This window comes from Syngnathoides biaculeatus, chromosome 20, assembly GCF_019802595.1.
Source record: "Syngnathoides biaculeatus isolate LvHL_M chromosome 20, ASM1980259v1, whole genome shotgun sequence".
In the NCBI taxonomy this organism is placed as follows: domain Eukaryota; kingdom Metazoa; phylum Chordata; class Actinopteri; order Syngnathiformes; family Syngnathidae; genus Syngnathoides; species Syngnathoides biaculeatus.
Window position 1 is genome coordinate 13,178,263 of NC_084659.1, and position 24,816 is coordinate 13,203,078.

At 43.7% G+C, this 24,816-nt stretch overlaps 4 protein-coding genes and 1 long non-coding RNA gene across 10 annotated transcripts in view; 3 read left to right on the forward strand and 2 right to left on the reverse strand.

The window, feature by feature from the left end:
• Positions 1-4,373, reverse strand: part of fbxo18 (F-box DNA helicase 1) — a 13,184-nt gene extending 8,811 nt beyond the window's left edge. Inside the window, exons 1-7 of one of the 4 annotated variants that reach the window (XM_061806733.1) lie at positions 4,137-4,373; positions 3,817-4,026; positions 3,322-3,716; positions 2,974-3,110; positions 2,750-2,897; positions 2,447-2,628; positions 2,287-2,361 (exon numbers count right to left, since the gene is read on the reverse strand). In XM_061806733.1, the coding sequence (XP_061662717.1) occupies positions 2,287-2,361; positions 2,447-2,628; positions 2,750-2,897; positions 2,974-3,110; positions 3,322-3,716; positions 3,817-4,026; positions 4,137-4,155 (1,166 nt within the window). In that variant the 5' untranslated portion in view covers positions 4,156-4,373. The remainder of the gene's footprint in view (positions 1-2,286; positions 2,362-2,446; positions 2,629-2,749; positions 2,898-2,973; positions 3,111-3,321; positions 3,717-3,816; positions 4,027-4,136) is intronic. The other 3 variants (XM_061806732.1, XM_061806735.1, XM_061806734.1) reach the window with 3 other exon arrangements.
• Positions 3,010-9,766, forward strand: LOC133493415 (uncharacterized). Its single transcript, XR_009792975.1, has 5 exons — positions 3,010-3,150; positions 3,296-3,537; positions 3,612-3,706; positions 9,181-9,345; positions 9,631-9,766. It is a non-coding gene; the product is annotated as an uncharacterized LOC133493415 (long non-coding RNA).
• nudt5 (nudix (nucleoside diphosphate linked moiety X)-type motif 5) lies at positions 5,726-10,873 on the reverse strand. The gene is made up of 10 exons (XM_061806752.1): positions 10,201-10,873; positions 9,917-9,981; positions 9,649-9,716; positions 9,487-9,539; positions 9,212-9,319; positions 7,942-8,037; positions 7,726-7,827; positions 7,119-7,127; positions 6,987-7,040; positions 5,726-6,422 (listed from the first exon to the last, which is right to left on the reverse strand). The coding sequence occupies exons 2-10, from the start codon at positions 9,971-9,973 to the stop codon at positions 6,313-6,315; spliced, it is 657 nt and encodes a 218-aa protein (XP_061662736.1). The 5' UTR covers positions 9,974-9,981; positions 10,201-10,873; the 3' UTR covers positions 5,726-6,312.
• On the forward strand, positions 10,852-15,233 carry cdc123 (cell division cycle 123 homolog (S. cerevisiae)). The gene is made up of 13 exons (XM_061806742.1): positions 10,852-11,001; positions 11,197-11,268; positions 11,380-11,437; positions 11,658-11,690; positions 11,800-11,895; positions 11,995-12,101; positions 12,194-12,245; positions 12,336-12,411; positions 12,735-12,857; positions 12,959-12,987; positions 13,078-13,182; positions 13,264-13,401; positions 14,717-15,233. Exons 1-13 carry the CDS (start codon positions 10,928-10,930, stop codon positions 14,762-14,764), a joined length of 1,011 nt encoding a protein of 336 aa, XP_061662726.1. The 5' UTR covers positions 10,852-10,927; the 3' UTR covers positions 14,765-15,233.
• Positions 15,234-18,267: 3,034 nt separating this feature from the next.
• camk1da (calcium/calmodulin-dependent protein kinase 1Da) overlaps positions 18,268-24,816 on the forward strand; it is a 43,369-nt gene continuing 36,820 nt past the window's right edge. For 2 of the 3 annotated variants that reach the window (XM_061807306.1, XM_061807307.1), the window contains exon 1: positions 18,268-18,595. In XM_061807306.1, coding sequence (XP_061663290.1) covers positions 18,498-18,595 — 98 coding nt within the window. In that variant the 5' untranslated portion in view covers positions 18,268-18,497. The remainder of the gene's footprint in view (positions 18,596-24,816) is intronic. The other variant, XM_061807305.1, reaches the window with a different exon arrangement.

Below are 24,816 nucleotides of genomic sequence, written 5' to 3' on the forward strand. Positions count from 1 at the left end.
TAGAAAATCCATGTTTCTCAGCGACAGCCCAGAAACCTGTCAGATCTAAAGAAAATCTGCGCGGAGGAGTGGGTCAAAATCCCTCTTGCAGTGTGTGCAAATCTGGTGAACAACTACAGGAAAAGTTTGACCTCTGTAATTGACCCCTCCGTACAGGGCACTTAACCACGCCTCCTGAAGTGACGTCACGCCACGTGCGCTGACGTAAGACAAACAGTAAAAATGGCAAAAACAATACAATACATTCTGAACTGAGACAGACTCTATGCTTCTGATTTTATTCAAATCAACGATATATTATAGATTCTAAATACAATACATTCTTAACTGAGAGAGACGCCATGCTTCTGATTTCATTCAATCATTCACACGTAGCAATGTTATGCTAGCGGAGAACGTCTCATTCATTTATACGAGACGTGTATTAAAAATCAAATTTAGGGCATATCTTCGTGCAAACACAGTCTGGTTAAGCTTCTGGCCGCGAGCCGGCAAGAAAGCGACACGTTTGTGCAGTCCGATCATCGCTAAATATCGCTCAACAAAGAATAAGTGTGTCAATCGTTCGCACGTAGCAGTGTTATGCTAGCGATGAACGTCTCATTCATTTATACGAGACGTGGATTAAAAATCAAATTTAGGGCATATCTTCGTGCAAACACAGTCTGGTTATGATTCTGGCCGCGAGCCAGCAAGAAATCAATACGTTTGTGCAGTCTGATCATCGCTAAATATCGCTCAACAAAGAATAAGTGTGTCAATCGTTCACACGTAGCAGTGTTATGCTAGCGGAGAACGTCTCATTCATTTATACGAGACGTGGATTAAAAATCAAATTTAGGGCATATCTTCGTGCAAACAGTCTGGTTAAGCTTCGGTCGCGAGCCAGCAAGAAATCAATACGTTTGTGCAGTCCGATCATCGCTAAATATCGCTCAACAAAGAATAAGTGTGTCAATCGTTCACACGAAGCAGTGTTATGCTAGCGAAGAACTTCAAATTCATTTATACGAGACATGTATTGTAAATCAAATATAGGGCATACCTTCGTGCAAACATATGTGTTCCGGTTGATATTAGATGGATTTAGTTATTGATGCGGTCTTCCACAAAGTTTGACCCATCGAAGGCATTTTTCGTACTGGGTCTTCGGTTTTGGAAAGGGTACGAATCGAACTCCACCAACTAGCCTTTCAGGATACCTGTCGTCACTATTACAAAGTCCGTGACTACACCTCTTAACCATATTTTTTGTTAAATAACCCAAATACGCGATAAAACGCTAACTAAACCTATACTGGACCATGCAATGTTGTCTGAGAAAATGGCGGGAGCAAAAACGGGCTTTGGTTTATGCAGATCTCTGGCCTCTGATTGGTCAGTGACGTGGATTGCGCAATATCCACGGAGGGGTCAATTGCGAACAAAGGCTACAATACCAGCCATTCGTGGGCAGCGTCCCATTTTTGGGACATCATGATTTTCACACATATCCTTCAGTATATCAAAATATTTAAGTGTTTTAATGTGAAGCCATAATTTGGTATCAGGAGAGCACTGTTCCTTCCTCTTCCACACGAAGTAGATTTCACTTAATGTTTGCTTTTCTTCTGATATCTGCAACTTACTGATGATCATATTGAAACCCGTTTCTGTTCGCTGTTTAGATAAAGCTTCTCTGACACCGGTGACATAGGACACAATAAACTTTGGAACGTTGAAAAGGTGATGTTTTCATTTGCTTATTTACAGTACATAACTGTAATAAAGTAGTTGGATTACAGCTATACCATTTTTTTTAATGTGCAAGGTCCTATTTTTCGGACGATCTAAGAAAACCCAAGTACCCTCTCGCGGGCAGCGTTCCATTTTTGGGACGAGATTATAAATGAGTAAAGTTATCATATAACTAAACCATACATGAAAAAGAAGTATTTCCTTGATTGGGGTTTGTTGGGAGACTTTTATCTCAATAAGGCAAAAAAATTGCCACTCTGCCCATGACTGGGTTAACATTGGTTTTCTCAGGTGTTCAAATACTCATTCGCAGCTGTATCGCACAAATAAATTGTTTTAAAAAAATCATACATTGTGATTTCTGGATTTTTCTTTTTAGGTTATCTCTCTCACAGTGGATATGCAAATTTCAGACCCCTTCATGATGTCTAAGTGGGAGAACTTGCACTATAGCAGGGTGTTCAAATACTTATTTTCTCCACTGTAAGTGTCAGCTCTGGCAGGAAATAAATGGGACGAACATGCCGAACTGTAAGCTGATCGTCTCACCTGTTTTCTGAGGAACTAACGGAAAATGGGCCATTATCCCTCAGATGAAGAACGTAGTAGATGTTGTAATGCAACCTGCAAAGCCCCCCAAAAAAGGGTTAAAGGAGGGCTGGTGGGGGGTGGGATAGCCAAGATAAACGGCACTGGCAGGACGCCTCACCTCTCGCTGATCTTCACGTTTCGCCTCCTGGCCGCGAGCAGCAGCGTGGCCACGTGGTTCAGGTACTCGGTGACGGCGCCGTACAACATGCAGCCGCTCAGCAAGGTCACCAAAGCCAGGACGTCGTCGATGCGCTCACTGAGGAGGAGGATCACCGCCATGGCCGCAAACGGGTTGGGCCCCTTCGGACGTGGGAACGAGTGTTATCGTTAACTCTTTCACATACCGTGCGACGGGGGTAAATTGTCGGGGTGAGGGGAGTGTGTGTGTGTGTGTGTGTGTGGGGGGGGGGGGGGGCTAAACCTCAATTTCTAGATTGTGGCACCGGGGAACATTGCGGATGTACAATCTGATGGAGGCCTCGGCGTGAGGGAAAAAGCGATGTTTCTTCAAACGCTCCAGAACCTCCGTCGGATTCACCCTCTCGCCGAACTTGTGGTTTGCCATCGCGCTGTCCTCGAGCAAAAGAATCACAGTTTGGAAAGCGGGCCAGACCAACGAACGGCGCTCGACCGCCAAAAACCTACATGACAAGGTTTCGGACGCTGTGCTCGGATTCTTCCGGGTTTGTGATGCCGCCCTGGAGCGCCGCGGAGTAGACCTCATTCGACGTAGCCCCCTCGTTCATCAGAAAGCGATAGTACCTTTTCTTGAACGGCATGAACTGCAAAAAAGGGAACGAGCATCTTTATGGTGGGCCAAAAGTAATTAGCCTCCACACTTTTTAAATGTACGGATTAAAGGGAGGGATGTATAAAAAGAAAAAGGCGTTATTGAAACAAAACTCTGTTTAAAAAATGTATTTGTAAGTCAACTTTTGGCCTCCCCACCCCGCTTTTTCCAACCCAGATCAAAGCCTTCGCGGCACGTTTTACCTTGGCGTCCTCAATTATGCCGCGCCAGCGATGGCACACGAGTCCGGCGCTCCTGTACATGTCTCGGGCAGGAAGGAGGCCGAGGACCCGCCTCAGCACCTCCTCCGGGAGGTCGTCGATGTGGCCGCAAGGCACCAGCAGCTCTTCGCTGCTGCCCAAGAGCCCGTAGGTGGCGTCGGGCAGAGCCTCCACCTCCGGCTCTTCGTGCACCGTCTCGTGAGAGCCATCGAAGTCTTCTTCAAACATCTCGGCCGTTATGCCTTCGAAGTAATCGATGTCCTTGTTTTCAGGCTCCTCGAGGCCCGCCGGCAACAAATCCTCATCATCCGAACTGACCTCGTCTTCGGCTGCGCGCTCTCCATGAAGCCCATTTGTGCACGTGGGGGTGAGTAATGCTGTCATGAAATTTGAAGATTAAATGTTAGAACAAATTAGAATCAGGCCCGCCACAATAATCGAGGCAAATGTAACCAAATCCATATTGCTTTTCTTTACATGTGCCTGGATCGCAGCACTCGAGATTATGTAAGAAAGGTGTAAATGTAATGTAATTCCCACATTTCCGTCTCTTCATAGTTGTCCTTGGCTTTAAATTGTGAGAATTTCTCCAGCTTCTATTGATGTTTTGGGGGTTAATGAGAGCTTCGAGGCCTGCTTTGCTTTTTTCCAGGTCGTCTACATTCAAATGCTTCCTCTTTGCCCGCCCTTAAAAAAAAAAAAAAAAACACCAACAAAATTAATTATGAAAATCAAATGAACAGCAAACTAAAATCGCAACCGCAGGCCGAGTTGAAAAATTCAATTTCTGTACATACCTTTTACAGCTACCTCCATCCTTAATTGCAATTAGCTTGTACAGTAATTTAAGAACCAGTATGAGTTAATCGATTAAATGTATGCAGGCATTCATAATGCAAATCAGTAACAAGTCGCCTCAGTTTGTGAGGTCGTATATGAATCATAATTTGAAAGAAACGCCTGTTGGAGCCTTTTCGAAGAAAGCGTTGTTTTGGAGGAAGTGACGTCTGCGGAAGCGCCTTCAGTTTTGAAGTACATAAGGTGCTTTGTTGCCACCATGTGGAGAGAAGCCATCACTGCAGAAGGGAGCAGTTGATTGCAAAAAAATTGATTAGAATTTAATTGATTTATCGTCAATAATACAATAAATATCAAGTGTGTATTAATTTTCTATTCAACAGTTGGTGAAAATTCAATTTATTACATGTATAGTAAACTGTATTCAGCTATTAAATAATTGAGGTATTGACTGCAAATAAAAAGGGTAAAATGGAAAAAATAATTAGTCGTATGTATTTGTTACAATTTCATTATAGTGTTTTTTTTTATTTCAACTGATTTAAGAATGATATGGCTCGTCTGTTCATTTAAAAGAAAAAAAACAACTCTTGAATATACTTGTTACAATTTAATTATAAATATTTTGTTTTTTTTTTTTCAACTGATTTAAGAATGATATTGCTCACTTGTTCATTAAAAAAAAAAGTCTCCCTTAAGTACAATAATTTGCCCACCCCTGCTTTATGGACCATAAAACATAAATGTGGAATTTGGGATGACAATTGACAATTCACCTTTTAGATGTTTTTTTAATCCAATGCCTTTCACTTGTTTTTGAATGAATATAAAACTATGTAGTATAGTATACTGTATTTAGCTATTAAATAATTGAGATATTGACTGCAAATAAAAATCGTAAAGTAATTGTAAAAAAAATATGAATCAAATGTGTTACAATTTAATTATAAATATTTAAAGTATTTTTTTATTTCAACTGATTTAAGAAAAATACGGCTCATCTGTTCATTAAAAAAAAAAGATGGAAAAAAAGTCTCTCTTGAGTACAATAATTTGCCCAACCCTGTTTTATGAACCATAAAACAAATTACAAGTTACATGTATAGTATATTGTATTTAGCTATTAAATAGTTGAGGTATTGACTGCAAATAAAAAGGCTAAAATAATAGAAAAAAAATGATTAATTAAATGTTTGTTACAATTTAATTAAACAGTTAATATAAAATAATAATAATGTGTTTTTTTCCAACTGATTTAAGAATTATATGGCTCGTCTGTTCATTTAAAAAAAAAAATTAAAAAAAAGTTTCCCTTGAGTACAATATTTGCACACCCCTGCTTTATCGACCCTAAAACAAAAATGTGGAATTTGGGATGACGATTGACTGTTCACCTTTTTTCATATATTTTAATCCAATGCCTCTTTCACTTGTTTTTGAATGAATTCAAAACTCTGTAGTTACTATATTAGTGGAGGGGGTGAACATTGGCAAAGGTTCGACAAAGTAACCCTTATTTTTATGATTAACAATACAGTAAAATTGTGCATAAACGTGTGGTCTGATTTGAAAGAAGACTGACACAAGATGACAGGTAGTAGCACATTTATGAAATGCTCAGCAAATTTTAGTCCCTGGGTTAAGAACAGCATCACGGTCGGGAAAAAACAGAACAGCATTGATTGGTTTACCAGTAAATTTTTGACCTTTGCATGTTATCGTGAAGTTGATCGAGAAACCTCCGTGACATGGACATATTAATAGATGAAGTAACATGATTGCAACCATAAAAACATTCAGCATTCGTGATTAAAAACAAAAAGCCACGCAAACGAACCTTCGAGAGGCCGTCGCCAATGAAGTGTCAACAGTGTTTGACGTTAGTAACAATACGTTAGCACATGTTTAAGAATGTATTTAATAGAATGTTGTAAAAATCGGAAAGATATGATCTTGACCACACTTCCTACGGATGTGACTATTACGTGAAATTAGACATGGCGTAAACATTCGCAGACGTGAGATGTGAAATCCAAACAAATAGCTGCATGGGCTTTTTTTGGGGGGGCGGGACTTGGAATGTCACTTTGGAGAGTTGCACATCATCAAGTCAAAAAGTTAAAAAATGGTCTGAAGAATTCGGTCCCGTGAAATACTAAATCCGCTTCTCAGTTTTCACTGCTTCAGCACAGGCAGCTCCCTCGGTTTGAAAAAAGCCTGGACCATCCCCATGGCGAAAATGTAAACCTTGGCATCCACCGTGATTTTATCTTTCTTCAGCAGTTCTGCAAAATGAAACACTCATAGCAAAGCACTATTTGAACTTCTTGAAATCACTCCAATGTAGCTTCTTCCAGCAAGAGGCTACAAGATGGCGGCAAAGCAGTACTTTTACATTAGTTACTCAGGATAGGTATCCACCCCAAAAAGGTGAATCTACGACAGAGGTCTGAAACTCATTTTTGTCGCGGGCCACATCGTAGTTAGGGTTTCCCTCAGAGGGCCGTTACGACCATGAAAATCTTTCGCCTCATCATATTTACACATGAAATGTATGAGCTCGTCTTGGAATTAGAAATCAAGGTTTGTGTTTTTGAAATATTGCTGATGCTTGGGTACACAATAATGCTTGCAATATCTCAATGTGATCATTTGTGATATGACAATTTGATATTTTGGTACAAAAATCATGGAAGTTCATACTCATAATTTGCCTCGGCAGGCCACATAAGATCATGCGGCGGGCCAGATCTGGCCCCCAGGCCTTGAGTTTGACATCTGTGATCTATGAGGAGCGACTTGACAGGGACCGTTTTGAACAAAAAAAAAAAAATAAATAAAAATCTTACCATCTATTTTCGACTGGAATTCATCAAGAGGTAAAAGGATGACTTCCACAAATTCTGAAAAAAAGAGGGTAGTTTTATTATTTATTCAGTCGGAGGATTATGATTATTTTTTCCATAATAGGCTCGGCTTACCTCCATCACCTGGAAAGAAACACAAGAGAATAGTTAAATTGTCAGAAGTTTTGCGTCATATCCTCATAAATGTAACATTCAGCTGATTTATAGCTATCCATCCATCCATTTTCTTAGCCATTTATCCTCACGAGGGTCACGGGGAGTGCTTGGAGCCTATCCCAGCTGTCAACGGGCAGGAGGTGGGGTACACCCTCAACTGGTCGCCAGCCAATCGCAGGGCACATCGAGAGAAACAACAGTCGCACTCACAATCACACCTACGGGCAGTTTAGAGTGTCCAATTAATGTTGCATGTTTTGGGGGGTTGTGGGAGGAAACCGGAGTGCCCGGAGAAAACCCACGCAGGCACGGGGAGAACATGCAAACTCCACACATGCGGGGTCCGGGATTGAACCCGGGACTTCAGAACTGCTCCACCGTGCCACCATTTATAGCTAACAAAGTCAAATTTTAGAAAAAGCTTTAAAGTTCATGCCGTTTCGTCTCGACTGACTTTGGACTTGGACAGCGCTGAGATCACGTGCGCCACAGTCTAAGTGTCACATGCCGGTATTTTTCCTGAAGCGACCCGACAAAGGAAACAAAAGATTTCCCGCCCTCTCACCCAGCTGCTGCGTCGGGTTGATATTTTCCATCGCGTCACCGTTGATGTTGACCGTGACGATCTGGGTGGTGCAGTTGGACAGGCCGGGGTCCAGACAGGTCACTTGCGTTAAAACCCGAAAAAAAAAAGAAAAAAAAAAATCTTTAAAATTTCCAGAGCGCAGAATGTATTTGCAGACCTCCAAGCGCACCAAAGCGTGTGAATGCGAGACAACACCTGGCGTCACGCCGACGACTTCGCCTTTGTAGCCCGTCTCTTCCTTCAGCTCCCTCAGTGCGGCCGTCTCGGCGCTCTCACCCTCATCGATCAAGCCTGAGCAAAGAAACGCGCAATCTCCATAATACTGTTCGAGCAACCTGATGTCACATTTCTTCTTCTTCTTTGGGCTTGTCCCGATTAGCGGTCGCCACAGCGTGTCATCTTTTTCCCCATCTTCCTTTCTAACACCCGCAGTCCTCATGTCCTCCCTCACAACATCCATAAACCTTCTCTTTGGTCTTCCTCTCGCTCTTTCGCCTGGCAGCTCCATCCTCAGCACCCTTCTACAAATATACTCACTCTCTGGCCTCTGAACATCTCCAAACCATGGAAGTCTGCTCTCTCCCACCTTGTCTCCAAAACATCCAACTTTGGCTGTCCCTCTAATGAGCTCATTTCTAATCCTATCCAACCTGCTCACTCCGAGCGAAAACCTCAACATCTTCATTTCAGCTTCCCGTTTTTTTCTTCAGAGCATCCGTTTCTAATCCGTACATCATGGCCGGCCTCGCCACTGTTTTATAGACTTTGCCCTCCATCGCCCTTAATATAGTGCTGTCGTCCTTTCCCATGTGCAGGAAAACACCCCCAAAGCATGATGCCAACCCCCCCCCCCTCCCCCATGCTTCACAGTAGGGATGGTGTTCTTGGGATGGAATTCATCATTTGGCTTCAAGATGCTAGGCAATTTCTCCGTAGCCCTTTCCAGCCGTGTGGAGTTGTACAATCTTCTGTTACATAGAACACCAGACACCTTCCGCCAACTTTTCCACCCCGCTTGGACTCTTTTCTTCACTTCCTGACCAGCTTCTCTCTCCTTTCACGCACATATATTCTGTTTTACTTCGACTAATCTTCCTCTCCTTTCCAGTGCGTGCCTCCATCTTTCTAATTGTTACTCTGCCTGCTCCCTGCTTGTCACGATATCGCCTGCGAACATCGTGGTCCAAGGGAAATCCCGTCTAACGTCATCTGTCAGCTTATCCATTACTACCCCAAACAGGAAGGGGCTCAGGGGGGATCCCTGATGCAGTCCCACCTCCACCTTAAATTCTTCTGACAGACCTACCTGTTGTAACCTGTCGTCACATTTGACAGCATTAAAAATACCCCCGGTGATTTTAATATAGTGTGTCCAGACTGTGGCATTTATCGTCAAACATTGAATCATTTTTGGATACTTTTGTTTATCATTAGCGAAATCAGAACGCAGTCCGAGGTTGCCAACCTGCGGGAAACTCCAGCGTGAAGCATCCCATCGGAGGACGAAACTGCTTGACCATCACCACGCAGTCTTTGTGCAGCGTCCTCTTCAGCAGCGCGATGATGCCAACGCCTGAGGGCACAGCGAATTCCCACTAGGTTAGTTGTTTTACAAACAGCTTTAATAATTTGCCATAAATATTATTTTGTTTCATGTTGGAAGCTGGGTGCCAGCAGTAATACTAAAAGATAATGTTTATGAATCCCTTCCAAGGTGACCTAAGCAGGAGTCAAACTTACCATCTGCATTTGTGTTGTTTTGCCGAGTTGTCCTCTTCACTGTCTCCCAGATCCTGGTGGACGAATAGATAGTGACTAAAACATGAAAATATCCATGATGGCGTGTTTCTTTTTTTTGTTTTGTTTTGTTTTATGTCATGCAAGGAAACAATAGAAACGTGCCTGGTGGTGCCGGCAGGATCCAAGTAGGTGGTCTTCTCCAGCTTCACCCATCTCCCTGACGCCAGGAGCTTTCACACAAAAGACATTTTCACCCCCGTGTTTTCCGATCCAAAACGCAAGTGCGTTTACACCCCGCCGTTTCAACTCTTAATCGGGCCAGCAATGCATGTTTTTTATCTGCAGATGTGACCCAGACACGCGACGTGAATGCTCATTTGCAGTTCGTGTGAAGTAATTTTAATACTTTTAGAAAGTTCCTAAATCCCACCTCTTCCTTCACGACGTGTGGCACTGTCGTCTCCTTGGAATCGTCCGTGTGGTTCATTGTATTTTCTGAAAAAATGAACAATTTAAACCACCATTTTGATTCAGATTTCGGACCTTTCTGTGCAGGAGCTGTTCAATGACCTGAAGACTTAAAAGATCAAGTAAACATATTTTGCGGAACTATAATTATGTCCAGTAACTGTAGGCAGCGAAATAAGTTTCCGGCGTGTCAATTTCGAACTTTAAACAGTCATGTGAATTGGGAAATGTGATAACTTGACTCACGTGAAACCGAGCCCGAGGGTGACTGAAGAGAATGACGTAGTTGTGAGCGCTCACTCTGTTAGTACTTCCGGGTACCGGTCGACGTCATCCGAATCCCAAACGAGGCTCCAGTCAGATCAAATAGTTGTTGTTTTTTTTTTTTTTCACAAATGGTGGAATGTGTAATGTTCAAATCGTTAATTTGTTTCCCGGGGTCGGACTAAAAAATAAAAAGCACGATTGATATGGAATGATGTATTGAAGAGGAGCTTGATACCAGAGACGTTCTTTTAGAAGATTGTTTTCCTGCATGAGTACAGTAAACCTTTGAACCGTTTAGAAACTATTTTTTTCCACATCCCTAACAGCTATAGTCAATTAATTGATCGAAATCTTGTGGTTCTACCGTACAAATAATGACCGTTAAGTCAGCACATTATCATGAATTGGACTGAATACGATATAAGGGGCATCTTTCGAGATGAACGTCTCTGACGCGACGTTCCTCACTAAAATCACTCCCCGTTACGGTTCAAAACAACCGACCGTTGCAATTGCAGTTAGGTATTTTTTTGCACCATGTTTTTTTTTAAAGTCTCAAATGGTCCATAGAAATAACATCTGGTGGGTTTAACTTTGATATAAATGGGATTTATTTTTAATCTACTATAGGAAATGAAAAAAGGGTACTCATGAAGTGTTCGGAAGACAATTACTGACGGACATTTTCGCTACGGGAAGTTGCAGCATGAAGAAGGAGCAAGTTGTACACTGTCAATTTTCCGTCTGGTATCCGATTTTTAAGCAACATACCATTAAAAGGTAACAAGCCCTTTATTTATGTGCAAATGCCCTTATTTGTATTATCCTTGCAGCTGACCATAGCCAATTGTCTGTTCCATATATCTCAATTTTTCGTGTTGTGACAAGTCAATGGAATTTTATATTGCTGCCATTTTCCAGTGTTAATCCACGCTATTATTCTGTTTTGTTCCTAATCTCATATTTATTTTGTAGTCTGATTCTTCCCCTGCCTCAGAATGTAATAGAATATTTACTGGACGATGGGACACTGGTAGTCTCTGGGAGGTATGTAGCCCCACACAAACGCAAAAAGCAACCAAGCAGACTTGTTTTTTTAAAATTTTATTTATTATTATAAGGTGTCTTATATTTGAATTATTTCCTCCCTCGCACAAGTGATCACATTGCACAGGGGACACACATCAACGACTCGGATGCTGAGGAAGACATTCAGGTAATGGAAATGGGCATTAAAATCAAAATGGGAATAATAACTACAATTAATTTTTGAATAGTACGTGTTGAAAACTTAGTGATTTGCTTGCTATATTTACTCATGTCTGATCCCACGGATTTTTCTTTTTTTTGTTTTAAGCCCTATTAAAAGGTTTTGTGTCTGGATTTGTGATGTTTTGATCCAGGAGTTTTGTCATACTTTTCTTCTTTCCCTCTAGTGGTCAGATGATGAAACAACCACCACGGTCACAGTAAGCAATTAACCCCTGATTTCGAATACATTTTTATGATGGAAAATAGAGATGGCCTCTTTTGTGGTACATTTCTGCACAACATGATCCCCGCGCATGTCTCCACCAGGCTCCCGAGTTCCCAGAATTTACCGCCAAAGTGCTGGAGGCGGTAAATGCTCTGGGTGGTCGTGTTTTTCCCAAACTCAACTGGAGCTCTCCGAGGGTAAAAAGAAAGCGAAACAATCTGATAAAAGACATAATAGCATTTTTTTTTTCAATGCATGAATGACTGTCAATTGTAATATTGTGTGTTTATTTTTAGGACGCTAACTGGATTGCGCTGAACAGCTCCCTTCAGTGTCAGAATCTAAGCGAAATATTTCTCCTCTTCAAAAGCTCCGACTTCATCACCCATGACCTCACAGAGCCGTAAGTCATTAATACACCACCTTTAACTTTTAAATACATGTTTTATGGACTCCAACTATTTAAAAAAAAAAATCATTCTCATTTGTGTGCAGATTCCTTCACTGCAATGACCAGGATTCCCCTGATCCCAACATCAATTATGAGGTTTTTTTTTTTAAAAAAAAAGTAGGAATGTAATTGAAATAAAGTAGTGTAAATTTTGGTGATTAAATGAAAACTATACTCTCTGCTCAGCTGGTCCTAAGAAAGTGGAGCGAGCTCATCCCCGGCGGCGAGTTTCGTTGCTTTGTGAAGGAAAATAAATTGATTGGTAAGGCCGATTATCACACAAGTTGCTTCCTCTTACAGTATTATACTTATGTAAGCGTAAATATACATCTTCCTTTTTTTCCAATGAAAATGTAATAATAGACCAATTTCTCCCTCCTCCATATCATGTAATTTCCCTTTGTTTATAATTTTATGTTTCAGAAGTTAAAACCAGAAATTAATGTTTGACATGGAACATTCAGTTGTTTGATTTTGAATCCAATCAAATCCCAAATAATTTTATTTAATCATTAGCGCGTTTATGACAATGTTTTTAATATTGCGTCGCCTTGAGTTTGTCTTTCTTTCCGTGTCTGTTGCCAGCAATTAGCCAAAGAGACTACACTCAGTATTATCCGCACATCTTGAAGCAGGAGGAGTCCATCGTTCATGCCATCCAACAATTCTTCAGCCAACACGTCCAGTATAAGTTCCTGGATGAGGACTGTAAGTATATACAGTGGTACCTCTACTTACAAATGTCTCTTAATCACGAAAAATTCAGGTTACAAAATTTTCAATTAACATCACGTTTGTCTGTTTTACAGTTGTGTTGGATGTCTACAGAGATAGCCAGGTAAGCAGAAGGTTATTGGTGATAAGGTAAGACATAAAAAGACTTGTGTTGATTTTCTTTTTCGCACATTTATTGTATGGCCTTTGCAAGGGGAGGGTGTGGCTCATTGATCTGAACCCATTCGGCGAGGTCACCGACTCACTTTTGTTCAGCTGGGAGGAGCTGACATGCAGCGGGGAAATCACCCAGCAGCAGGTGAGCCAGGAATTCCCGTACCCCCGATCCCAACGAGCGATCGCCATAAAAAAAAAAAAAAACGACTGACTTGTGCTTCAGGACGGCCCGGCTTTCCGCTACACCACCAGCGAGGTGACGGTGCAGCCCAGTCCCTGCTTGAGCTACCGAATCCCACGTGACTTTGTGGACCTTTCCACTGGGGAGGACGCTTACAAGCTAATGGATTTCCTCAAGTTGGTGAGTGGATTTATCAAAAGTGGGAAAAAAAAACATCCCATCACTTCTTTAATTTTTTTAAACTGTGCACCCACAATTCATACACGCCAAAGAAGGACTACTACCGTAATTTCCGGCCTATAGAGCACACCGGATTATCAGCCTCACCCAGTACATTTGTAAGGGAAATACCATTTGGTACATACATTAGCCGCACCTGTGTAAAAGCTGCAAGTGTTCACATTGAAACACGGGATATTTACAAAGAAAGACGGTACACAGAAAGAGTTTTCAAAGTTTTAATACCTTAGCTTAGCTTTACACAGCAACAACACGGTAGCAACAACAGGGTTAAAAATACATACCGGTAAAAAAAAAAAAAAAACAGCCGCGGCAATTACACAGTAGCTACACGGCAGCACAGCACTAATAGAGTCGGTAAAAAAAAAAAAACATCTAAATCACTGAGATGTGGCAGTAACACAGCAGAAACACGCTAGCGCGGCACTAATAGGGCCGGTTTAAAAAAAAACATACTGGTAAAATTCGCTGAGACGCGACAATAACACAGCAGCAACACGCTAGCACAGTGCTAACATGGCTTAGCTTAACATAGCAACAACACGGTAGCAACAACAGGGTTAAAAAAAACATAAGTAAAAAAAAAAAAACAGCCACGCCAATTACACAGTAGCTATACAGCAGCACAGCGCTAATAGAGTCGGTTAAAAAAAAACCTTACCTAAATCACTGAGATGTGGCAGTAACACAGCAGAAACACGCTAGCGCGGCACTAATAGGGCCGGTTTAATAAAAACATACCGGTAAAAATCACAAAGACGCGGCAGCAACACGCTAGCACACCACTAACACTAGCAAAGCGCTGACAGGGCCGGTTAAAAAAAACATACAGGTAAAAATCACTGAGACGCAGCAGCAACACGCTAACACTAGTGGAGCACTAACAGAGCCGGTTAAAACAAAACATACCGGTAAAAGTCACTACCTCGGCACATATATTCCACCGGTTCTCACTGTTGCGTTTTCCGCTAGAGTGCCCCCTGAGGCCATTAGAAAAAATGCACAAATTAGCCGCATCACCGCATAAGCCCCAGGGTTGAAAGCGTGTGAAAAAAAGTTGCGTTTTTTTCGGCATAATTAAATCATTTGTCATCATGAAACATGGGTAAAAAAAACTTGCACATGCTGTTGTCGTCATTTCGTCAACATCCCCAGATACGATAATGTGCATTTGAAAAAATGTCCGAGTTGTTTTATGTTGTGCTTGTTGTTTATCGTTGTTGAGTAAATAAAACAACTATTTCTAACCCAACAGCAGAAAAGCCAGCAAGAGGACCACGAAGACGAGGAGGCGCCACAATGAAGCCGTCGGCGGGGCTAAAGTTCACGTCCCGTGTTCCCCCGCGTGAAGTCACTCGAGCGTCGTGTGTCGGGAAGAAATCGCCGTTGAAATTCAAGTGACAAAAGAGAGCATTGTGATGGCGACGGTAGAGAACGTGTCTGTTCTTTCCATCCTAGATGGAATCTGTTTTTGTAACCCACAAACGCCGCATGTGTGCGCTAGTCTGTCGTAAGACTTTAACGAACTTCTTTATTTACCAGTAAAGCTCTCGATCGCCCAGTCACCACGAATGCTCCTTCGCCGGCGTCCTCCCATTCGTCCCTGCCAATTTAGTCTGAGCACTCCCGATTGACTCGTTTCCTGGTTCCTTCAGGCATCCCTTGTTTTTTTTTTTTTTTTTTTTTTTTTTTATGTGTGCTGCTTTCCCATCATGCACCTCTGCGGCGCGTGGCCCCACGGAACCCCATTAAACGTCTTGTCATGTATCGAGCGAGCTGTCACGTGTGGTGGATGCCGCCGAACCGGCACATTAGGAATTGATTGTGCTTTTTTTTTTTTTTTTTGCTTTTTTTTTTACGTAACGCCGCCAATTACGCCACGAGCCAAATGAACTCACAGCGGCACTCGTCAATTTGCGTCGTGGTAGTGTGCGCTCGGGTGTGTAGTTCGCCCCTCCTCCCGCTCCCCCCACCCACCAGCTGGAGTGAAATAGCAATTATAGGAGTGTGGAAAAAGCCGGCGAGGTGGGAGTTGGAGTTAAAGGCCCACAGTGTGCAGAAGGCTGCAGGTTTTTCATCATTATGGGCAGCCGGCAGACATACATCAGCTGCGGTGTTCTGATTTGACCCGTCGGTCGGGTGTTTATTAATGAACAGCAAATCGAAACGGCATATCTGCGAAAGTGTGTCTTTTTTGGGTCAGCTGCATCGAAAAGTTACTCAATACAATCTCGTCTTCCAGTATTCGCCATGAAAATAAATGGTTTGCAAATTGATTTTTTTTTGGGGGGGGGCTTTGTAACTTTCACTAACAACCCAGGCTAAATTTGGCTTCTTCCCATTATACTCATCCCTCACTGGCGTTGTATCACTTCAGTATCCTTCTTTGATACCAATCCTTATTTTGACAGCGCTTTGGTGTCTTCAAAAAAACTGTCAAAGCACAAAATGAGCAAATTGGTCTTGAGTTTTCCAGCACACAGCTCGGGGGTTTAAAAAAAAAAAAAAAAAAAAAAAAAAACCATGAAGAAGATTATTGTATTGATTTTATTTTCTGCATTAATTCCTGCAGTACCTATTAAGATCCCATAGGGGGCAGTATCGCCGTGCAAGTAACATCGTGAGGGGTGAGTACTTTTGCAAGTTGCGTTCTCTAGTGCGGTGGTTCTTACACCAAGACCTACCTAAAAAAAAACAAAAAAAAACTTCGCTTTCCAAGTGCCACCATTGATTAATAATATTAATATAATAACATAGTGGTTGCACGGTGAGTCAGCTGGGAAAGCTTTGGCCTCACATTTCTGAGGACCCGAGTTCAATCCCAGCCCTTCCTTTGTGGAGTTTGCGTGGGTTTCCTCCCACAACCCAAAAACATGCAACATTAATTGGACACTCTAAATTGCCCGTAGGTGTGACTGTGAGTGTGGGTGTTTGTCTCTTTCCACTGCGATTGGCTGGCGACCAGTTCAGGGTGTACCCCGCCTCCTCCCCGTTGACAGCTGGGATAGGTTGCAGCACGCCCCGTGACCCTTGTGAGGATAAGCGGCTAAGGAGATGGATGGACAATAACATAGTAGGCCTCAGGTTTATTCCATCAAGCATATTTATGACAGTGAAGCACTCATATGCAGTTTTGATATGGTGCTGTGCTCAAGTGTAAGAAATTAAATGACTTCATTTTAAGTCGATTAAAAATTGTAGCACCTAAAATATACATAATTGTACTTGTGCAGACAGTTCAACAATATACGTGAAAGTATTGTATTTTTAAAAAGTTATACTGGTGCTGTGGGTATACAAAGGTTCTATTCGCATAATCGACCACAATTTGCTGACTCAGTTCAAATGGGGGAGGGGGGCGAGGGAGGACTCTGAGCCAGAGGTGTTTTCCTAACCTCCAGCTGAGCGAGAGGGCTGCAGTGCTTTGCAGCCAGAATACTCATGAGCAGCCAGGGCTGCTGCTCATCCTCACCACCACCACCTTGTTCACTTCCTGTGTCCATGCAAGTATTAAGGCCAATGTGTGTGTGTGTGTGTGTGTTGCCGTCCTACAGCCCGAGATGACCTCTACAGCTGTCAGACTGTGAGGATCAGAGCCCCCCCCCCCCCAATTCCCACCCAGTGTGCAAACAGCAATGTATTAATCACGAGAGGTATTTTGTTTGCTAATGTATTGTGGCGCATTATTAAGACCGGAAAGGCAATGGTGGCTTTTCAATTAATCTCCAGGTGACAGTATTTGTGTGTGTAAGTCAAGTTTGATAGAGACACTGGGATACAAACGGAAATTTCCGGGGAAATGCCTTCAAAATAAGAGCGACAAGTGGAAAGACGGCGCAAGCAAAATCTTCTCGGTCGGAGGCATATTTCATTTTTATGCAGGCGAACGGGCTCAGTCGTTGATGGTTGAGGGCTGGGGGATTGAAAGGTTAAATACAATAAATAAAATTGTTTGTTCAAAACCACAGATAAATAAATCCACACTCAAAATGTATTTTTCATTATTATTTAACCCTCAAATACAGTTCACGTCAAATTTGATGGAAATCCCCCAAATGTTATTCTTTCACCCTGTAGTTTGACATTTCCTAATGTGAGCCAAAACACACAAAAAGTAAAGATTGATGTAATTCTTTGATACAAGTGATCCCAAGTTTGTGTACATTGAGGCTGTCTATTAAAATAATTTCTAAATTTGTTGTCTGTGCTCAATCAAAGAAAATATTGGGTTGTTTTCAACTTCTTGCAACAATTGTATGGGTTTTTCATGGGTCGTATTAATTCATTTTTTAATTTAATTTAGTTATTAACACATGCGTCATTAATACAAATACTGGTGGCAGCTGGTAAAGCGTTGGCCTCACAGTTTGGAGGTCCCGGGTTCAATCCCGGACCCGTCTGTGTGGAATTTGCATGTTCTCCCCGTGCCTGCGTGGGTTTCCTCCGGGCACTCCGATTTCCTCCCACATCCCCAAAACATGCAACAATAATTGGACACTGTAAATTGCCCGTAGGTGTGATTGTGAGTGCATCTGTTTGTCTCCATGTGCCCTGCGATTGGCTGGCGACCAGTTCAGGGCGCACACCGCTTCCTGCCCGTTGACAGCCGGGATAGGCTCCGGCACTCTCGTGAGGATAAGCGAAGAAAGAAAATGGATGAATGGATGATGGACTTTACGTGTAGAACAATGACCAACATAGTACGGTTGTCGCATTTCATCTTCCTAATTCCCCCAACCAATTAAGCTCTTATTTTTAAGGTCGTGGCAGGAAGTGGAAGCGCATCCGGATATTTGACTGCCAGGAAGAGAGAGAGATGGAGGGAGGGAGGTGGACGAGAGGAGCGGGCACACGGCAACCTGCTGGAGGAGGGCTCACATGGTCCTGCCGCAGCTGAGCTCACACGACCGGGACAGCCCTCGCTGAACTCGGGAACCCCCCCCCCACCCCCTCCGTCTATTGTCGTTTCCATTTTCATCTTCTCTTTACCTGTATCCCTCACTCCCCCCCCCCCCCCACCAGTGTTTAGCAGCGCCATGGCTCGGGAGAACGGAGACACCAGCGGGGGGGAGACGTGGAAGAAGCAGGTCGACGACATCAAGAAGATGTTTGATTTGAAGGAAGTGCTCGGGACGTGAGTACGACCGACTTTGACCGCCCGTGACGTTCCTCGGGCGTCCGAACAAAGTGACTTTGCGGCGGCATCGTTGCGCTTTGGCACTGGGCCGTCCGATATTCGCGTTTAGGATAATTATCGACAGCTGGGGAGCCCTGACAGCTGTCATTAACTTCTAATATGAATTCATTTTTATTGACATCACTAGACATTTCACTGTATTTAGGGTCATTATAAAGCATCTGATATTCTGACATAATGGCTGCAATATCAATCTTCTCGTTTAGTGTGATTTCATTTGAATGATGTTTAAAGTTGAGTGAGGATTCCACGGTAACGTAGTGTGTATTGTCATTTCTCGACAAAGTTTAGTCACGGAAATCCTTTGTGCCAACGCGTTCCTGTCGGTTCACGTATTTTCCATTTTATAGTGACGACTGTAAAAGTCAATAATTAATGGCTCCTAAAAACAAAGCTAGTTTGGCCCAAGGCGCGCGCAGTACTAAATGTCTTGACGACACAGCAACACACGGGTCAACACAGCGGTTCTAAATTTAATGAGATCGCGGCAATGAGCCCAATTTACCACTTAGTTGTTAAAATTGTTTGAACGTTTCATTTTTTTCAGTCAATAATACAGTAAGGAATGATCAAATCCCTCCCTCGCGAAAAGGTTTTCTATATTTCCAGTCCCAAAACATATTCCGATGTACCCTTTAAAATAGATCAAATGCTTATTATGTAGTTTTTGTACATGTACAGCAGGGGTGTCAAAAAATTTTCACCGCGGGCGACATTGTAGTCACTGTTTCTGTCAGAGGGGCATTACGACTGTAAATACAATAGGTCAAGTAAAGATTTTCATGGTTTCAAACTAGTTTTGGAATCACAAATCAAAGGGGGGGGGGGTTTTCCCCACTGCTGCCGACGTATGGTAACACAAAAATGCTTGCAACATCTCAACGCCATCATTTATGCTATGACAGTTTTAAATTGTGGTTCAAATTTGAACGAAAAAAATCCCAGAAGTTGAGGCATGTGATTTTCCTTCGCGGGCCACGTAAAATCATGCGGTGGGCCGCACCTGGTCCCCCGGCCCTTGAGTTTGACACCTGTGCTGTACAGTCATGACCTGCTGTTGACAAGTCATCTATTTGGCGCATTGGTCACTTTTCCTTGTGGGAAGCGTTCTTGTCGACGACAGCAAGTTTTTAACAGACTGAAGAAAGACCTTCTCGCCCAGCACTTAGACGCCAACCTGCACCCCCCCCCCACCACCAACACCTCTGAATTGGCACTCTTGTGTCTTGGGAGGGATGTTGATCTCCTTCTCCTTCTTCTTCTTCTTCTACATTCTTTTCCCTGCCTACGGGTTTCCCGTAATCCCGACAGCCAGTCCCTGTCGCAGTCTGAATTTATTCCCCCCCCCCCTCCTCTGCAACCGGTTTGGACGGCATCCCGTAGGAGCAGGAAGGGGGGCGGGGGCGCACACATATGAGGCGGCTGCAGATTGGGATTAACAGTGTAGGGATTTAGAGGGACTTCATCCTTGAATAGGAGACAAAGGTTTGGGCGCGTTGTGTAATGAGGCTTGACATGAGCTGTTAAAAAAGCCGATATGTAAAACAGATTTAAAACGGGGAAACTTTCGACGTTGTGTTGACTGGATCCAGATCAGAACGGGGTCCATCAATCCATCCATTATCTGCCGCTTTTCTGGGTCGGGTCATGGGGGAAGTAGCTTCAGCGGGGATACCCAGACTTCCCTTTCCCCAGCCACTTCTGCCAGCTCTTCCGGAGGGATCCCGAGGCGTTCCCAAGCCAGCCGAGAGACGTAGTCTCTCCAGCGTGTCCTGGGTTCTCTTTCCAGTGGGCTGTGCCCAGAACACCTCACCAGGAGGCGTCCGGGAGGCATCCGAATCAGATGCCCCAGCCACCTCATCTGGCTCCTCTCAATGCGGAGGAGCAGCGGCTCGACACTTGAGCCCCTCCCGGATGACCGAGCTTCTCACCTTATCTCTAAGGGAGAGCCTGGACACCCTGCGGAGGAAACCAATTTCAGACGCTTGTATCACGGATCTTGTTCTTTCGGTCACGACCCACAGCTCATGCCCACAGGTGAGGGTAGGAACGTAGATTGACTGGTAACTTGAGAGCTTAGCCTTTCGACTTAGCTCCGTCTTTACCACGGACCGATACAAAGTCTGCATCACTGCAGACGCCGCACCGATCCGTCTGTCGATCGCTCGGTCCATTCTTCCCTCGATCGTGAACAAGACTCCAAGATACTTGAACTCTTCCACTTGGGGAAGGATCTCATCCCCGACCCGGAGAGGGCACCCTTTTCCGAGTGAGGACCATAGTCTCGGATTTGGAGGTGCCTATTCTCATCCAAGGCCCTTCACACTTAGCTGCGAATCCCTCCAGTGAGAGCCGGAGATCGCGGCTTGATGAAGCCAACAGAACCATCAGAATCATCTGCAAAGCGCAGAGATGCTGAGGCCACCAAACCGGACACCGTCTACGCATTGGCTGCGCCTAGAAATTCTCTCCATAAGTTATGAACAAAATCGGTGACAAAGAGGGTCCGGTATCCAAATAGCTTCTGCTGCAGCCACACATTAACCAAAAGTGCTGATCGACGAAGGGGGTTGGCAAACAAGCAGTCGCGAAGGAGTGATTTTTGATTAACGACACAAATGAGTTGTTATCCCGGAGGCGGCGGTCCATTGGACGGCCGGTGATGGCAAACAAGTGTGCCAGTTCATTCCGGCGAGACGCTCGTGTGCTTTCTTTGATGAGCATTCCCTGTGAATTCAACTCGACAGGATGTGGAGTCTATCAGCAATCCCATCATGCTCGACTCCCCTCAGTGGGTCACACCGGCCTTGTCATAATGAGTGCATGCATGCATATCACCTAGGACGAGGGTGTCACGCTCATTTTTGCCGCCGTTTCCCTCTGAGGGCCGTTATGATTGTGAAACAATAACATTTTTCTCCTCGTTATATTTACACATGCAATTTATGAGCTAGTTTTGGAATCCGAAATCAAGGTAAATGGGTTTTTCGACAATTGTTCATGTTTGGTCACGCAAAAAATGCTTGCAGTATCTCAAAGTTGTCATTTATGACTTGGCAATTTGAAATTTGAACAAAAATCCTGGAAGTAGACACACACGATTTGCCTTCGCGGGCCACGCAAAACCATACGGTGGGCCAGATCTGGCCCCCGGGCCTTGAGTTTGACACCTGTGACCGAGGAAGTCTGCGACTGGAATATTTGCTGTCTACTTGCTAGCCGACGATAGTCATGTCTTGATTTACTAGATTAATTTGTTCCGTGACAAAGCTCGGAACTCGCCCGTTTCCCCACTTCCCAATAAATTGGGGAAAAACAAATTCTGAAAAAAATCTCCAAGTTGAATCAGGGGAGGTGGGGGGGGGGCTCTATATAGCACAAATTTTATTTTATATCGTAATGCTATTAATCTGTTCCAGGCCACACCACAGTGGTGGTTTTAATGTGTATTTGACCAAGAAAATAGTCGCACTCTATTTTGAAATATACCGTAATTTCCGGCCTATAGGCCGTGACTTTTTTTCCACACGCTTTCAACCCTGCGGTTGATGCAGCAAATTTGTGCATTTTTTCTAACGGCCGCAAGGGGGCACTCGAGTGGATAAAGTAAGAGTGAGACCGAATATATCTGCCGAGGAAGTGACTGTTACCGGTTCGCCGCTGAAGCTCACTAGTACCGTAATTCACGGTTTACAGAGGGCACCTAGTGAACAAGCCTCACAGAGTACATTTGTAAAGGAAATACCATTTGGTACAAACATATGCCGCAAATGTGTAAAGGCCGCAAGTGCCCACAATGAAACCTACATTGAAACACGAGATATTTACAAAGAAAGACGGTACACAGAGTTTAACACAAGAGCGGCGCTAATGCTAGCACCGCGGTAACGCGAACAGAGCCGGTTCAAATAAAACTTACCGGCAAATATCACAGAGACAACGCAGTAACAGCAGCAGCAACATGCTAGCACAACACAAATGCTAGCGCAGTGCTAACAGAGCTGGTAAAAGTCACTTCCTCGGCACATATATTCCACCAGTCTCATTCGTACCTTTTCCGCTCGAGTGGCCCCTTCCGGCCGTTAGGAAAAAAATGCACAAATTCGCTGCATAAACTGCAGGGTTGAAAGCGTGTGGAAAAAAGACACGGCTTGTAGGCCGGAAATTACGGTAATTCGAAATTTAGTTTGGTTTACGAAGCAAAAAAATAATAATAATATGACCAACTGATGAAAAATGTGTAAGTCGTTAACAGGAAGTCAAGATTTTTTTTTTTTTTTTTTTCATTTTGAGCGTCACCTAACCCTTGTGGGCGTGTGCGCCGCCGTGACGTTCCCTCCTCAATAATTCAATACTTGTCGGTTCTTGTGTATTTTGCGTCTCATCTTTACCCGCTCAGCAGGAGGTGAGACGTGGCGTCATGCGTCTTAAAAAGATGAAAAGGAAGAAAAAGGAACATGCAGTTTAGCTGCGTTTTCCCACTTTTCATGTACCGAGTGTCAGTGAATGACAAGGAAAGGGATGGAAGGCGACCCGGAGAAAGACAAAGCGTGCGACGGCGCACTCGTGTCGTGTGTGTGTGTGTGTGACAGCGCTGATAGTGATGCATTGTGGGAATGTTGCCGTGCCACCCAGGGCATGCAGCCCTTAATTGATGCTCTAATTCCCTGCTGCTGGCTCTGTTCCCTCTTCTGTTTCTGGGACTGCGGTGCGCACACCCACACCCAATTCCACGCTGCTTTTACGTCTCCACCGATAGCTCCCTCGTCACGTCTTCCGTTGCCGTACGCCTCCCTAGCTGCTCTGAATTTGACCCATCTGTGCAATACATATATGGTGATGCATTCAGGGTCCTTTATATTTTCTTCCCAGTAGGAATAAAGAGTAAATTTGTCTTGTGTGTCATCTTTTTTTTGGCATTATCAGTGACCGCAAGCAACCGTGGTTCCCTTTTGTAAAAAGAAACTGGAAAAAGTCCAAAGTCATTTTCTCCAAGCAAAACAGCTTGGCACTCTTGAGGATCATCTTCGCCGCAACGTTTTTGCGATATGAGTTGTCGCTCAGCCAACTCTTGTCTTCAGTTTCCAGCAAAATTAGCAGAAATTCAAATGCTTGATGGTGGCACTAAAATTCACAAAAAGCAGTGAAAAGCGACTATTACTGCAGCTTACTGAGTTGTTGTGGCCCTCTTGTGTATTTGTCTTATACTGCCACCTGGTGGCCATTAAATGCACACCAGAAAGAGCAGCACAATGCCTATCGAATTATCATGATGCACAAGATTTTTTGTTTCTTTAGATTTTATTCAATTTGTCATTACTGTATGTAAAGTGACGGCTTGGTGGTTAACCTGGTAAAGGAGTTGGCCTCACAGTTCTGAGATCCGGGGTTTAATCCCGGACCCGCCTGTGTGGAATTTGGACGTTCTCCCCGTGCCCGCGTGGGTTTACTCCGGTTTCCTCCCACATCACAAAAACATGCAACGTAAAATTGAACACTATAAATTGCCCCAAGGTGTGATTGCGAGGGCGGCTGTTTGTCTCGACGTGCTCTGCAATTGGGTGGCAACCCTGCCTGTTGACCGCTGGGATAGGCTACAGCACACCCCGCGATCCTTGTGAGGGCACTCCCCGTGATCCTTCTGAGGATAAGCGGTGAAGAAAATGGATGGATGTATAGCAGGTCCAGTAAAGTAGAGTGCTACATTTTTCTCTTGTGTTTTTGGCTGGCTGGAACGAATTAATGGCATGAGTAGGAATTTTTAAAAAGTCCTTCATTCTCACAACGATGGATTGTATTGGCGACGGAATGTAAACTCTCTCTTTCTCTCTCTGTCTTGCCCTCTCTCTCTCTCTCCCTCAATCTCACACGACATTTAAAAAGCAGCGGAGCGACAATGTCACTTTCCCCTCTTTGAACATGCGGCAAATACACATTCCATTTAGCAGCTGTCAAGACCTCCCTCAGAACCGAATGCGTCTCGGGCCAGATGACTATTTTGTATGCAGAAAAGTAGGGGCTCCGTGGCCGCTTCACGGATTGACACGTGTGTCCAGCACATTAATGACCATAAACTATAGTCCATTATCGGATCAGCGCACTATTTTAAGCCTCGTAATGGCCTTCTCTCCTAAAAGCTTGCTGACAACCGTGTGTAC

Excerpts from the sequence above, each read along its gene's own strand:
- cdc123 (XM_061806742.1), top strand. The coding sequence starts at position 10,928 with ATGAAGAAGGAGCAAGTTGTACACTGTCAATTTTCCGTCTGGTATCCG. Across the intron at positions 11,002-11,196 it reads AAGCAACATACCATTAAAAG|TCTGATTCTTCCCCTGCCTC; the intron begins GTAACAAGCCCT and ends TTTATTTTGTAG. Across the intron at positions 12,102-12,193 it reads ACCCATGACCTCACAGAGCC|ATTCCTTCACTGCAATGACC; the intron begins GTAAGTCATTAA and ends ATTTGTGTGCAG.
- nudt5 (XM_061806752.1), bottom strand. The coding sequence starts at position 9,973 with ATGAACCACACGGACGATTCCAAGGAGACGACAGTGCCACACGTCGTG. Across the intron at positions 9,540-9,648 it reads GATCCTGCCGGCACCACCAG|GATCTGGGAGACAGTGAAGA; the intron begins GCACGTTTCTAT and ends TTCGTCCACCAG. Across the intron at positions 8,038-9,211 it reads CACGCTGGAGTTTCCCGCAG|GCTTGATCGATGAGGGTGAG; the intron begins GTTGGCAACCTC and ends TTCTTTGCTCAG.